The sequence below is a fragment of the Macrotis lagotis genome, chromosome 7, assembly GCF_037893015.1.
Source record: "Macrotis lagotis isolate mMagLag1 chromosome 7, bilby.v1.9.chrom.fasta, whole genome shotgun sequence".
Classification (NCBI taxonomy): Eukaryota; Metazoa; Chordata; class Mammalia; order Peramelemorphia; family Peramelidae; genus Macrotis; species Macrotis lagotis.
In genome coordinates this window covers 40,134,831-40,150,280 of record NC_133664.1, presented here as the reverse complement: position 1 = coordinate 40,150,280, position 15,450 = coordinate 40,134,831, and the positions used below count along the sequence as shown (strand labels likewise).

The 15,450-nt window shown below is 34.8% G+C and overlaps 1 protein-coding gene across 5 annotated transcripts in view; it reads right to left on the bottom strand.

Moving 5' to 3' along the window:
- The window catches only part of DNAJC13 (DnaJ heat shock protein family (Hsp40) member C13), a 106,079-nt gene that overhangs the window by 44,306 nt on the left and 46,323 nt on the right, over window positions 1–15,450 (bottom strand). For all 5 annotated transcript variants that reach the window (XM_074195814.1, XM_074195816.1, XM_074195813.1 and 2 more), the window contains 10 exons: window positions 13,994–14,147; window positions 12,824–12,927; window positions 12,580–12,739; window positions 11,079–11,141; window positions 9,064–9,165; window positions 7,242–7,346; window positions 3,850–4,052; window positions 3,194–3,278; window positions 2,058–2,212; window positions 1,865–1,910 (listed from right to left, as the gene is read on the bottom strand). In XM_074195814.1, coding sequence (XP_074051915.1) covers window positions 1,865–1,910; window positions 2,058–2,212; window positions 3,194–3,278; window positions 3,850–4,052; window positions 7,242–7,346; window positions 9,064–9,165; window positions 11,079–11,141; window positions 12,580–12,739; window positions 12,824–12,927; window positions 13,994–14,147 — 1,177 coding nt within the window. The remainder of the gene's footprint in view (window positions 1–1,864; window positions 1,911–2,057; window positions 2,213–3,193; window positions 3,279–3,849; window positions 4,053–7,241; window positions 7,347–9,063; window positions 9,166–11,078; window positions 11,142–12,579; window positions 12,740–12,823; window positions 12,928–13,993; window positions 14,148–15,450) is intronic.

The following is a 15,450-nucleotide window of genomic DNA, read 5'->3' as shown; positions in this document are numbered from 1 at the left end:
CTGGACTCAGTGCTGAGAAAATAAAGCCCAGAATGTGAGTTGCTAGCCTTAGGGAGCTGAGATTTTATACTGAAAAAAAGGGAGGGGGCAGATGAAGAGGGACTAACAAATTTTTTCTTAGTAGAAAACAATTTTTAAATTTCTTTCACATCATAATGGAAATTGCTGGAAAGACAGGAAATGGCACGCACAGAAGGAAAACATGAGGAAATATAAATTGACTGGGAACACAGAAGGGAAATGAGAACTCCATTTTTTCTTACTAATATTGCTCTGAAAAGACTCAAATATTCATTGAACTTTTTTGTGAATGCTTTAGTCAAACTTTGAATTGAGTTGCATCCTACAGAACGGGACACATGTTTAGATTTCATATGAAGGGGCCAGAAGAGGCATGAGCATTTATTACATGCCTGCCATGGGCTAGGCACTGTTATTAACTAAGTTTTACAAATATTGAACTTGAAATTTAGATTTAAAGAATTCTAAAAATAAAATGGCTAACAGCACTTTGGCTAGCTATGTTTTGCATTCTTCCAGATTCTATTTGAGATTAAAAAATAAAACATTTTTAAGAAAGTGCTTTAGATTTCATTGATACAGAATGAAATATGTGAATCTGGTCAATGAGACATTTGGGGAAATGGAGCTTTTCCATTTTTAAGCAATTAGAATATAATAAAATGTTTAATACTTAGAATATACAAAATATTTTAATTCTAATATTTACTTATAATTCATTAAGATCTTAAGAGTGACTTTAGATCATTAGATGTGTGCAAATGACCTTAAAAATATCTTGTCAATAGAAAGCAGCATGCAACTTACCAATTTTTGTTGATGTTGTTACGCATACTAGGAGTGGGGGGCAGAAAGAAGCTAAATTCAAACCCAAGTCAGCCATGTGACTTTAGGTGAATTGTCATTTCCAATGTCTCTCAGGAAGCACAATGATTATCTCTAACTGACGACTTCTTGATAAAAGAACATCATCAATCAGGAATGCAAACTTATGAGAATTTCCAGTTATAATGACTGGAAATTATGATTTGAACCTATTTTTGTGTCATAAGACCACATCACTGGTCCTCCCTAACAGGCTTATATAAGGTCTATGGACCTTTCTCAGAAAAATGTTCTGAATTACATAAAGTAGAATATGTATCACAAAGGAGACCAATCATACTGAAATATACTAATTGAGGTCACTGGAAAAATAAATTACTTAAAAAAAAAGATTAAGGTCATTGACCCCAGATTAAGAAACCCTGGATTAAAAAGGATCTCCTAGGACTTTCTAGCTTGAAAGTGCAATAATAACCATAGTCACATCCTTAAAAGAAAAATGAAAACTATGTGTGGATGGCTGAAGGTTGGGTAGAAATCTAAATGCACCTTCTAACAGAACTTTGGCATTAATGATTACTATTACCAGTATAACTATAGTTTCGTTAATTACTTTAAAGAGAGTTGAAATCTTGATAAACCCTAATGGAATTTGTAAAATTATGCAGACCTATAATAACAATCATGTACAAGAAGTATAAAGATTTCATCCTCAGAGATGTTTAACTGTACTTTAGTACTAACACTACACTAAATAAAGCCACCAAGCAACATTTCATAGAGAAAGATATAAAACCCAAAGAAAGTTAACTGTTGCCCTTTCTCAGTACCTACTTACTTAGGAAGAACATATGTATATGTGAATACATACACATGAATATATAAATATATATAGTGAAAGTAATTTTCATGTGTGTATATGTTTAATATGCATGCATGCATGTAGTGGAAGCTGTTTTACAAAATCCAAATTCATTTCCTCACCATAGAGTTTTATATCCTGAAAATAAATACTTACCTCTTCAGATTTGAAGGCCTGTTTGGTATGTGTGTACTTTAAAAACCTAGGGAACAAAAACACATCCCCTATGAGATCTAAAAAAATTAACCTTCATTTTGGAAATTTTAATTTTTAAAGAAGATGTGGAATATGATGGAAAGGGAGAGACACTGTTCCAACAATGTGTTTGGATAGATGTCTATCTTTGTACCTTGCAATAGGAAGTACATTGGATCCTGTATACATCATGATGAAGAAAAAAGCTCCACTGAGGTATAGACGAGGTAACTGTGGATTATCTTGCATGATGTGGTGCAGTAAAATGGCCACCTTCTCAACAAGGATAGGATCAAAAGTCATCAGTAGCTAAAAGAGAGAGTTGCTTCAGTCAGGATTCTTTTAGTTATCAGATTTATTTCAAAAAGCTAAAGACATCTACATACTCAAAGATGCATGTTGATGTTTGCTACTAGTCTATCTGAGTGGTCATTAGAATTAAGCTAAGCTCTCCAAGTGACTGAAAACTCTTTGTGATGACCACAAATAGCAAATAAGGTCTCCCGGAAAGAAGGTTTAGAATAATACCAAAGACACCACCTGCAATCATTTCTCAGAGCTGTGGGGACAATGGTTCTTGCATGTGGATTTTCCTGAGAAAAAGTCTGGCAGGTTGATAGAAAGAGAACATGGGTCTGGACACCAACTTCCTTCAGGGTGAGCATAACCAGTGGGGCAAACAATAGCCCAATCTGGCAAAGCAGGTCATAAGTTCCTATTAGAATCCAGTCCTGCTGAGAACTCTGAAGTTAGCCAAAACACTCTCAAATATCAATGAAAGACAAATGCTATTCATGACTTGGGTTGTCTCTATACTGATTAATGTAGCAAAATGAAAAGGACTAAAAAGCATACCTCTAAATATTTGACAGGGGAAGAAGCTCGATAGTTTTTAGTCTGAAATCACAAACACCACCTACCTCCTGACAGAGAAGTGACCCAACTTTCAGAATGATAACATCATTTTTTTATTTTAGGTTTTTCCAAGGCAATGGGGGTTAAGTGGCTTGCCCAAGGTTACACAGCTAGGTAATTATTAAATGTCTGAGACCAGATTTGAACTCAGGTACTCCTGACTCCAGGGCCAGTGCTCTACCCACTGCATCACCTAGCCGCCCTGAGAACATCCTTTTTGAATGGCCAATGGAAGAATTTGTTTTGCTCAGTTATACATTAGAAACAGGGTTTTATTTTCCTTTTTTTCAATTTGGGACGACAGGGAAGATGTAGGAAAAGAAAATAAGTGCTTTTTAATTGAGAAAAAAATTATAATAAAAATAAGAAACTTACCTGGATAATATGTGGAAGGCAAGTATTATCTGACAACAATCGTTTTACTCTGGGCAAAGGTCTTATAATGGCATTATCTTGATCCCTAAAAAATGTTTATTCGAGTCAATATTTAATCCCCTCAACAAAACAGCACTATATGAGGTAGAAAGCAGGCTACATTACTATTTTTCTAAATGACAGCTCTAGGAACATAATTCGGAATTTTGATTTAACTTATCTAGCTACAAAGTATTTCACAATACTTCCTTGCAAAAACGAAACCTAGAAAAGCCAAAGAGTTTTATTATTTCATTTATTACTTATTAAAATTGGTACTCCCAATGATTTTTTTCCAGTGGCTGGATCAGGTGCTGATGCTAAATTTAGATCTCAAACCCTTAATATCTATTCCTTATAAATAGTAATTTATAAAAAAAAAATCAGGCAAAAAGTAATAAGAACCTTATATTATCAAGAGAAATCGAAGTATGAGTCAATATTTACTAACAAAAAAGTATAAAATGTTGGAAGAGACATATGTTCATTAATTTAGGAGGTTAATATTTGAGCTAATATATATATATTTGTTAGGCAATCTATAGTGAATAGGAGCCAAGAAGAATTTCTCCAGGTCACTGACTCAAAAGTGGAAATAGAATTGCATTATATTTTACCTGCTTGGAAAATATCCGCACATAGTAATCAGCATGTTGAGGATAAGTGTAGCAAGATCTGTTTCATTCAGCACAGCCTGTCCAGTGGCTAATACACACCATTTAAGCTGGGGTATAACTTGCAGGGGTCGCCATCCATCCATGCCCTGAGCCCAACATCGTGTTTTTGGAGTCAACAGTCCATTGGTCCACAATTCTTGCATCTAAATGAATATTTCATTTTTCCCAATTATATGCAATGACAATTTTTAACATTCATTATTTAAACTTAAAGCTTCAGATTTTCTCTCTCCCACATTCTCCTCTCCCCCAAGATGGTAGGCATTTTGATACAGGTTATATATATTCTCACATCTAAATGAAGAAATATTTTGTTCATTACAATTGGAAAATTAAAGCTAAATTAAAATCTCATTGCTGGCAATAAATTTGTTTCACATTGAACTTTGAACTATAAATATTTAAGTGTTTACCACTTTGGCAAATATACTCTTCTATTCAGATGCATAACGATCGTCCTTGTTAAGACATCTGAACTTTTAAGAAAAGTCTGATTCTGTTTATTCACTTAGGAACTCTCTGGGGTCCGTGTCTGCCATTCTGTCCTCTGCCTAATAGCCATCAACCCTATCCTGGTTATACTCTTCTCACTGCAAACTCTGCTCTAACTGATTCTAGACTACCACTTATTCCATTCTCAATTAGTTTCCTAAACCATTTTCTTCATGTCACTCCTGAAAAGAAAAATATACACGAAAGAAGTCCACTTTTAAATGATCTCTAATTTCTTGCTTATAAAAGAAAAACTACTGGGCTACAGTAAGCAACAATCTCATTTTCTATGGTTCTTTCTCTAAGACTACCCACTAGGATGAACTGTGAATGTCTGTAAATATATACGCATATGCCACGCACACACACATATATATATTCTTCTCTGCCTCTTAAAGTTCTTCATGACCAGACCTCAGTACTGATCTAGATAAAATGGCCCACCCCTCAGGTTTTTCTCTTGCTAGTCTTCCCCATTCCTCACTCAAACTCACAATATTTCACCTCCAGCTGAAATACAGCTTTCCATACCAAGTGTTAGTGCCAAAGTAATTAAATACTTTGTAATTCATATTTATCCTTTAAGTTTGTCTTCCATAGCATAATGTAAGCTCTATCTTAGAATTCAACATGTCCAAAATGAAGTCTCTTCCCCCTCAATTCTTCCCTATGTTCTATTTTCCCCAATACTATAGAAGGCAACACTCTCTTCCATGGCCCTTGGGCTCACAACCCGAGTTGTCCTACACTCTCTGTCCTTTATCCCCACATTCAAGCTGATGTCAAGGTCTCACCTCTGCAGCATCTCTGCTATGTCCCCTTCTCTCCTCTGACAGTGCCACTCCTCTAGTGCATGCCTCATCTTCTCATGTTGGGACTATTGCTATAGCTGCTGGGAGTCTGCCTTCCCCACTCCAATCCAGCCTCTATTCAGCCATCAAAGCAATTTTCCTCAAGTACATATCACTTCTTCCCCCTCCTATTCAAACTCCATTGGCTCCCCATCACCTCAAGCTTCAAATCAATATGCTTTGTTTGACACTTCAAGTCCTAAATAACCTATTCTCCTTCATACCTTACTGCTATTACCCATTGAATTTGGGAAAATCATAATGAGCTTCAGCTGCCCATTCACAATTTGTAAATTAAGGGAATGGGATTATATGACTTCTGAAGTCTTTTTTAAACTTCAGTGTTTTTAAGTGAGTTGCTTCTTTCCCTATTTTTCACCTTTTCTCTGAAATTCTCTAACACTTATAGTTCCTACCACACACGACAGTCCCTTCATGTTATACTCTCTTATACCATTCACCTCTTCTTTCATTTGTCTATCAAAATAGGCTAGACAAGCTCCTCCAGGAGAGTCAGTCATATACTACTCTTCTGTAACTCTCCTGGCATCTGATGAGCAGAAATAGAAAAGTCAGCAAAATGCATCTGAATTTCCAATTTACATTTTAAATGTTAGTCTTCAAATGAAAAGAAACTGTAAACAAATTTCTTGTCTATAAGGGTAATGTATATGAAATGACAGCTAATTTTTTATATTAAAATGAACTGTTTATGGAGATAATTCTTTATCCTAAAACCATTGGAACCACTTTACAGTAAGTAAGGAGTCCCCAAAAGTAATAAATAGGTAAGATTGTAATATGATTATAGTTAGTGAAAAGAATGGATATATTTATCTCTATACTACAATTAATTAAATGATTTTTGGATTACAACACTGATTTTACTCTCCATTTCATTAACATAACATTTAACGAATGTAAATTCCCCAACATTCCCTGACAATAGGTAAATTCAGTGACTTTCACAACTCCAAATATTTTAATCTATTTCTATTATGATGTTTCCTCAACTTTTCTAATACTTTGATTTGGACAGCTATAAGATTCTTCTGACTCTAAGATCTAAATGATAACTAGATGAGGAAGCAGCTAATTTTAAAATATTAAGGTCATAAATGAGAATAGAAAAGATTCTTCTGAATACTGGTTGCAAATGTGGCATGAATCACTCCGCTCCAGCCTGTATTCTCCAGGTAAAGAGGCAGAAAAATGAAGTTGGTAGCAATTGTCATTTATGAACACTGCTGAGTTTTTCAGATCACTATTCCTAGTAAACAGACATTATCACTTTCTGTGGCTGTTAGAATTTGAAGACAAGACAATCCTGGAAGCTGGCCCCTCTACCAAAAAAAGGTTCCTCCCCCTTTGGCTGGGCAATCCCCAAGGGCATCTTTGTCCAAGGCTCTTTTATCATTCTTCTATAGCCTCACTGTGATCCTAATTTGGGTTGGGATTAGGTGTGTGCTGTGGGTGATGAGATTAGTGCTCCATATTTTACAATGAACTTGTTTTTTTAAATAATATTATTTAGATGGTAACCAAACACATAATGAACATGGCAAAAAGGAGACTGGTATTAAGAACAGAAAAGGAACAAGATTATGTTGTCTGTGCCCCACCCCAACAGGATGTTACCTTTGCTCCTGTTCTTTAAGGAGTGAAGATTCATTCTGAACAGATACGAGTTTTAAGGACCCACTTGTCTGAACCTGGTACTAACAAATCAAAGCCCTGAGCCTGCTTGTGATCACAAAATCTATGGGAAGAACAAGGAGGAAGCTCTGCAAAAAAATAAGCACTAAGATACTGAAACATTTTTTTTTTTTTAAAGATCACAATTATGATGCAGGTATTGTGAAAACACATTTTTTTCCCCGCTCAATCCATAGGGTTTAGAATCTGAAGTCTGAGGACTTGGTTTTGGTTTCTTATGAATGAGGACTGATCCCTGGAGCATTCCTCCCTCTTGAAGCATCCATGACCCACCTCATGGAATCCATAGGGACCGCTCCGTTCTTTGTCTGCATTGCCAAAATACCATTCCTTCTCACTCTCTCTCTTCATATCAGGAGCAGCCTCAATCACATTGCTCTGAAATTTAAAGTTTAAAGGATGCAAAGAAGAAGAGTGGAAATCAAAGTATTTTTAAAAAACAGGAAAAATGGTGAAATCAATTGTGATATCAACACTGCACTCATTTCATACCAACAGTTTCAGGATTTAAGCTGCTTTCAGTTTTGAGTCTGAAACTTTAGATAACTTTGAAAAGTGAACACTAGATGCTCAAAAAAAAAAAAGAAAAAGAAAATTTGATTATCACATATTTCCTGATCTTAGAGAAAATATTTGAAACTAAATTTAAAGGCAGTGTATTTTTTCAAGTGAATTCATTTCTCTCTCAAGAAATCAAAGTACTGATAATGAAGAGAATCAGTGGTTTATAGTAGTTTCCATCTCTGTCTAGGATCCTGCACAGTAGTTTGATATTTTAAGATAGTAATTCATATATATGTGAAAAGTTTGAGTGTTATAGTCAAAGTCTTAACACCTGTAAGTTTAAAGTGACAGATTATATAACTCATCTGTGATAGTTCATCTGCATGATTCTTGTCTACCTTCAAAATTCTGTTATCCTTTGAGCCCGATGACTAGTCTAACTTCCTTTCTTTACTGACATCCCTTATACCATTTCTCAAGCATTGGTCATCACTGTTTATATACTGTAGCTTACTGCCACTCTCAAAAAAATCTCTATTGTCCTTTGGGTAATCTTAAACTTATATTTCCTGGTATGTGTTGTTCCAAAGTTGACAACCCTAGACCATCATTATCATTTAGACCACTGCCTTCCCCTTAGATGCTGATGGAGACTGGAAACTGAGGTTGCTAGCTCTTCCAGTCCAGCTCCTGCAGGTGAGAACACTTGTGGAGTAAGTGCTCCAGCTTCCCAACCTTTCCCCAGTTCAACTTTTAGTAGCCTAAGCAGCTAAAGACCTAGAAAAGAATGTTTTCATTCAAGACTTCAACACTTTCAAATGGTTCAACATCAATATATATTTAATTTAATTAATGAAAATGATATTAAAGAAGATGCATGACTGCATGAGTTGTTGCTGACTTGTAGCTGAAACCTTCTCTACTGTCACTGTGATTTAGCATAAGGTTTTGCATGTACTAAGGACTTAATAATACTTTTTCATTCCTTTATTTGTACTGAAAGGACAGTTCTTCATGGAGAATTCAGGAATTATTAAAACCATTTTGCCATTTCCAAGCACAATCTACTCTCTCCTCCTTACATTCATTATAGGATGCCAATCACTGCCTATTTTTTGTGCATTTTCAAAAATATTTATACACTGATATACTAACTCAATGCCCTGCTCAATCAAATGAACACCAATCTAGACAATAGACATTTTACTGATTTTTGTTTTTCCTCTGGATTGCTGAGCCAATTTCTTTTAAATAAATATGAAGAACAAGGAGGAAGCCCTGCAAAAACATTCTGTGGTTTGATACCATCAGCAAAATGTCACCTGCAACTAAAAATATCTGAGAAAGCTCACTATTCCAAAGGAAATTCACCTTTTCCTTGGACTTTCAGTAAGCTGTTAACCATAACAGTGGAAAACATCAAAGAATGAATGGATATACCACCATGCCTTCACAATTACTAGAGAAAAAAATAATACATTGAGGTGTTAATATATTTCACTATCATTAAAAGTAATCACTGGTTCTTATGATTATTTTTTTAGGTATATTTATCCTTCAACAAGATAAAGACAGATAATTCTCAAGGTACCTGCAATGGTACTGTGGCCCTGTTTGTGTGCAAGTGGGCAAGGGTGAGCAAATCCACCAAGATTCTGATTCCATTGGAATCCATAAGCTCCTTAACATTTTTCTGGGAAAGAACAGACATTGGACAAAAACACTTTTTAAACATAAAGCATTATAAAATCAATTATCTAAGAGAACTCTATAAAACATTAATATTATATGTTCTTTCCTAAGATGACAGATTTTAGAGCTGGAAAGGAAGTTGGAGATAATCTAATCCACCCTTTCATTTTATACATTAGCAGAGTTGGAAAGGTCAGGTCAATGATAATGGCCACAAATCATAAAGGTGCAGAAACATGATTTGAACCCCGATCAAACTCTTAAATACAGCTTTTTTTTTGGTTTTGTTTTGTTTTTAGGATTTTTTGCGAGGCAAATGGGGTTAAGTGTCTTGCCCAAGGCTACACAGCTAGGTAATTATTAAGTGTCTGAGACTGGATTTGAACCTAGGTACTCCTGACTCCAAGGCCAGTGCTTTATCCACTATGCTACCTAGCCGCCCCTCAAATACAGGTTATTTTGGAAAAAACTGGTGGTTCAGAAAAACTAATAACTTCAATTATTCTTCTCAATTTCATGTAAAGCAGCTAAGAATTTATATACAGTGCAAGCATGTATATACACATCACACACACCCAGACCTATCTTTATACAAATGAGTTTAGATGATTTCATGTTCAAAAATGACTATTTAAAATTGACACACAATTCAACTACTTCAAATTTGGAAAAATGACATAGGATTTTTTAAATTTTTTTAATTTTTTAAATAATTTTTAATGGAGGCATAAATGGTGAGGAAAAGAGGACACATAAAAAATTATGATATATAACAAAAATAAAAGCTCTATTTTGTTGTCATTCAGTCATTTCAGTCATGTCTGCCTGACTTTTCATGATCTGAGTGTTTCAGATCAGATTGAACTCAGGAAGATAACTATTCCTAACTCCAGATCCAGCACTCTGAACTATGGTGTCACATAGCTATTCATAAAAGCTCTATATTTGGGTTTGAAATATTTCTCAGGTTAGGCTCAAATTCACATGGTGATGTAGAGCAGCTGAAAAGCTTGTAAGCAATTTTAGAAAAGTAGCCCAATACAGTTTGTTTTTTTATAATTTTATTTATTTAAGGCAATGGGGGTTAAGTGACTTGCCCAAGGTCTTATGGCTAAGCAATTATTAAGTGTCTGAGGTCACACCTGAAATCAGGTTCTTCTGACTCCAGGACCAGTGCTCTATCCACTATACCACCTAGTTGCCCCACAGTATAGTTTTTTTAAAAAACTAGTGGACATTTAGATAAGTAAGAAACAGTCATTTGACTTTTATGTTTATGACTAAATAACTGGAAAGGATTTTATAATTTTTTATCTAATCCGTGATCACAAGAAAGAGATATAGTAAAAATCAATGCCCAGCTTGGCAATCTGCTATAGTAAGTTTATTGTGGCAACAGCAAATGATTCTATTTGTCAACTAATCAGTAATTCCTTGAATGCTTTCTTTATTTTAATTTTTTTTTTTTAGGTTTTTGCAAGGCAATGGGGTTAAGTGACTTGCCCAAGGCCACGCAGATAGGTAATTATTAAGTGTCTGAGGTCGGATTTGAACTCAAGTACTCCTGACTCCAGGGCAGGTGCTCTACCACTGCACCACCTAGCCGCCCCCTTGAATGCTTTCTAAGGGAAAAAAAAACAGAACCCTTTAGGGAAGGTAAAATGACCGTTTCTAATAATCTTTCAATGTGAATATTTGTAAAATGAAATTTCTTTGCTCCAAAGGATTTTAAGATTGGGGCAAAAAAGAGGAAATATGTTATTTCACAGACTTGAGAGCTGGAGAGAAGCTTAGATCCCAACCTTTAAGACACCAATCAAATAAATTTCCGCTGGTAATTAAAGACTCAAGGAATAAAACATGTATATTTAAAGTTCAAGTATAATAAAAAAAAAAGAAAAAGAAAAGCCATACCTTATTAAGTATCAGCTTGTTAAGGAAAAGGATCAACCTATCCCGTTCAAGTCGATCTGTACACTATTAAAACAAGAGAGAATCAGAATTTAATAGAAAATAATATTAAGATTTCAAAGAATAGAAAAATATTAACTTGTAAACAAACAAAAACAAACAAGTCAATAAAGATATTTCCCTTAAACATCTTGAAACCAAATCACACAAAAACTCTTTCTAGCAATGAGATCTCTACTACATAAGGTAGTCCTCAAAGAAACAAAGTTATCTCCCTTGAATTATCTACAATGTTCACATACCTCATCTCATTTACTCAGTAAGACATTTTTCAATTACAGAAATAATTAATTTTAGCAGCTATTTAATTTTTAAAAGTTACCTTGGAAATAAGACTACTTAGAAATTTTGCCAAATAACTTCACAGGTCTGTCATGCTTTGGCAAACAAGTTCAAAGTAAGAAAGTCAGACCCACAAAAGAGTTCAGAGTTACTGACTCTACAATGACCATTAGGATAGTACAAAGCACCAACCAGAAGCCTTGGAGACAAATTCTGGCTTGCCCATTTACTACCCTTCACATATATTTAAAAGAAAAAAATTTGTTCCTACCCTCCCTATTTCATAGGTGGCAAGGATCAAATGGGATAATTTATGAAAAAGTACTCAGAAAACTTTGAGGCACTATAGTATTAAACACTGGCTAAAGTGTGGTTAAAAACTATTCAAGCAACTCCCTTGAATAATGTTTATTCAACAATATATTAACAAATACAAGATGAATATTGCTCTGATGACGGCACAACAAAAACATATCCTGAAATGTAACAATCCAGAAAATACAAATCTAGAATACATTATTTGTTAACACCCAATCTCCTTAATAATTTTAAATACAAATGCTACTGAAGATAGAATTAACATAGATGTTAGAAGACAAAAAGCAAAAACTTCTATCGCTACTTTTTCTCTCATCACTATCTTTTAACATTAAGCAACGAGTTTTTGACAATAAGGAAAATCTGACTTCTCTTTTATTTACCATAATTTTGATAGAAGCAGCATCATGGGATGAAGAACTTTGATTCAGGAAGACTTGGGTACCCTTCACCTCTTACACTTAGTGGTTTTGTGACCATAGATAGGTGACATTCTCCCTGAGCCAGTTTCCTCATCTGTAAATGAGGGAGTTGGGGCTTGGTAACCCTTAAAGTCTTTTCAAATTCTAAATCTAGGAAATCCACACCAAATTTATTTAGTTTTGGAAAATCTAAAATGTAGGGGTTGGAAAGGAGAATCTTAAAGCTTAAAATTAGCAATTCAAGAAAAATGACCTAGTTTTGCACTAACCAGTGACTTTCCCCCCCCAATCTACATTTAAAATACTCCAGAGGATCTAAGGCAGAGCAGAAATGACCAACAGAAAAACCACAATACAGAAATCTAAACCCAAATCCTCCATGCTTTACATCAAAAGTTGCACTTTAACAATAACATTCTTACCCTCTCTAACATTCCAACAATATATCTGGTGTCCCCAAATGGTCCTATTTCCTCATGACATCTGCCATAAACAATAGCCAGTGCTTGCAAACATAAACACTTCATGTTCACTTTTGGGGTAAGCAGGAAACGATGATAGAGCTCATTGAAAAACTCATACCTGAAACACCAAAATAAAACTCACAATAAAAATAAGCATGAAAATGTAAAGAAGTAAATTAAAATGACATCAATAGTGGCTTACGATCGTCTGATTGATCCACTTCCTTCATTTTCATCCTCCTCTAACAGTAATCTCAGATAATAGTCTCCTATTTTTATTTCCTCTGCTAAGCAATCATACTTGACCTTTTAAAATAAAAACAAAGTATATGATTTTAGTTGTAATTAAAGGAACTTAAGTGACAGCTGGACTCTTAGCAAGTTCTAACAAATTGCTTCTTACAATTCTAACTTACAAGGGACAATTCTGCTTGGAGTGACAACTTCAAGAGAAACATTTAGTCACTTTTCAAAAATACATCTAAGAGGGCTTACTATTTCAAATTTATAGGTAAATATTGGCAGGGATTAAGGAATTTAAAAGTGTAAAATTCTTTATGTCACATCAGGAAGGCTCAATAACAAATTAATCTACTACACTGTTTTTAAGGAGAGTTCTGGCAAAAATATAAGTGACTGTTAAAAGAAGCTTTTCCTGCTCATGTATGGTATTTTATGGAATCCAGGATGAAAAAACTACTGCTCAAATAGTAAAATAAAATACAGCAACTAATATCAGTTTAAAAAAAACTACTGAAAAATGCATTAGTTTTAGTTTAAATTCAATTGCTTCACCATACTCACATGATGGCAAAAATCCTGAGTGTACCCTGAAATCTTTGCTAGGATAAGAGCCTAGGATTCAATAATATGTGCACATCTAAAGACCACAACTAATTTCTCTTCCTATTCTCCATTCCAAGAGCTGCCAAAAAAATTACTGCAAGAAAACATCTACAATTTATTACCAAATACTAAAGTTACTATGAAAACTTAAAAGAAGTCATGGGAAGGAGAAGGAAGAATTAAAGTATGCTTCAGAGAAAAAGATTCAATAGTGAAGAACAACAAAGATAAAGGAAAAAAAAAGCGGGGCGGGGGGAGTAGCTAATTAATATGACAAAAGATGTGAAGGTATATTTAAATTCTCACTGACCCAGTTATTCTAACTTCTTTAGCTATTCAAATCTAAGATCTGCTGCAAATATATGCAGAAAAACTATTTCAGACTGAGGCAAAAAAAAAGTTTCCTCTACATGTTTCATTAAGGGGGTGGGTGTGAAATAATAACCAAACAAATCTCTAAATAACTTCAAAACATATTACATTAGGTATTTTGTACAATTAAAAACTCCAAAGAATAAAAGTTTACCTCAAATTCATGATGGTTCCATGAGATTACATTAGCACTACCAAGTTCTCTGTCTATATTAAATGCCCTCATTTCAGATTCAAGACAGTCTCTCAATTCTTCACGTGTTTTAAAGTTCCAAATTAAATTTGATCTGGCATGGTCCTGAAGAAACCTGAAAAACATATTTTTAAAAAACTGGTAAATAATATTTTCCTATAAGCATCCTAATAAAAAGAAACCTTAAAAATATTGTGAAACCTAGGTTAAGTTTAAAAGAACTAAAGTGAAATTATTAATACTGTTTTTTTTTAAAAAATCAGTTTAGAAAGCACTTTCACAAAACTACTCAAGCCTCCAGAAAGTCTAGTTGTCAGAAAGGAAGACTTCAGATTGGCAAACAGAAATCCAGGTCTGGAGGCTAAATGAAAGACAGGGGTTGGCAGGGGGTCAAGGTCTGGACAACCTTGATATCAGTAAATAAGCTCATGGGAAGGTTGGTGGTTATCCCAAGAAGGTCCAAAGGTGAATTTGGTTTTAGGATGCCCTAATTTTGAAACCAAAGCCCTAACTATATTCCCATCTCTATGCCAGACCTCTCTCTGTGGTGAACCTGGATCAGAACACCCAATAGCACTAACAGGCACCCAATTCTACCTCAGTTCCTCAAAAAGGGATTACACGGATAGGTAACAATAGAAGATAGAAAGAGAAAGTTGGAACAAAATGAACCAACCACAAGAAAGTTAACTTGTCATCACTTGACTTCACCTAATGAGTGACTCAATCTTTCAACTATTCACAGAAGAAGTCCATTTCAAGTACTCTTAAAGGTAGAGATTATAAACTACTCATATGCTTTCATTCTTGAATGTTTTGGGAACTTCTACTTGACAAGATACATTCAGACAGTGCAGCAAGAAAAGTCTTTGTAGGAGGAAAGCTGAGTTTTGACTAGGCTAGAATGATGCTCCTGGACTTCAGGAAGTGGGGGCTCACTTATCTGTGCACAACCTTCTGCCCCTTAGTGCTTAGCACCCTGTCTTTGAAGAGTTTAATCAACTTGTTCTTACTGAAACTCTTCTCTCTTCCCTCCACCCTCAAAAATATGGCTAATAAGTGCCCCAAATAGAGATGAGGTAACTTTGGTTGTTGACTCAGTTTTGTACTATTTGCTGGTCACACCAACTTCATTTTCTCCATTTCAAAATACAAGAAAACAGGGTAGATAGATGATGCAATGGAAAGAGCATCAGTCCTGGAGTCGGGAGGACCTGAGTTCAAATTTGACCTGGGATATTTAAAACCCTCTAGCTCTGTGACCTTGGGCAAGTTAAACCCCATTGTCTTGCAAAAAACCAAAATCAAAAAAAAATACCCCCCCAATAAAAACAACTAGTCATCTCCCCACTTCATGAAGAATTTTTAGCAGCACTAATCCTTGAGGAAAAATGCTGACTTTATTCTTCCAATTCCTC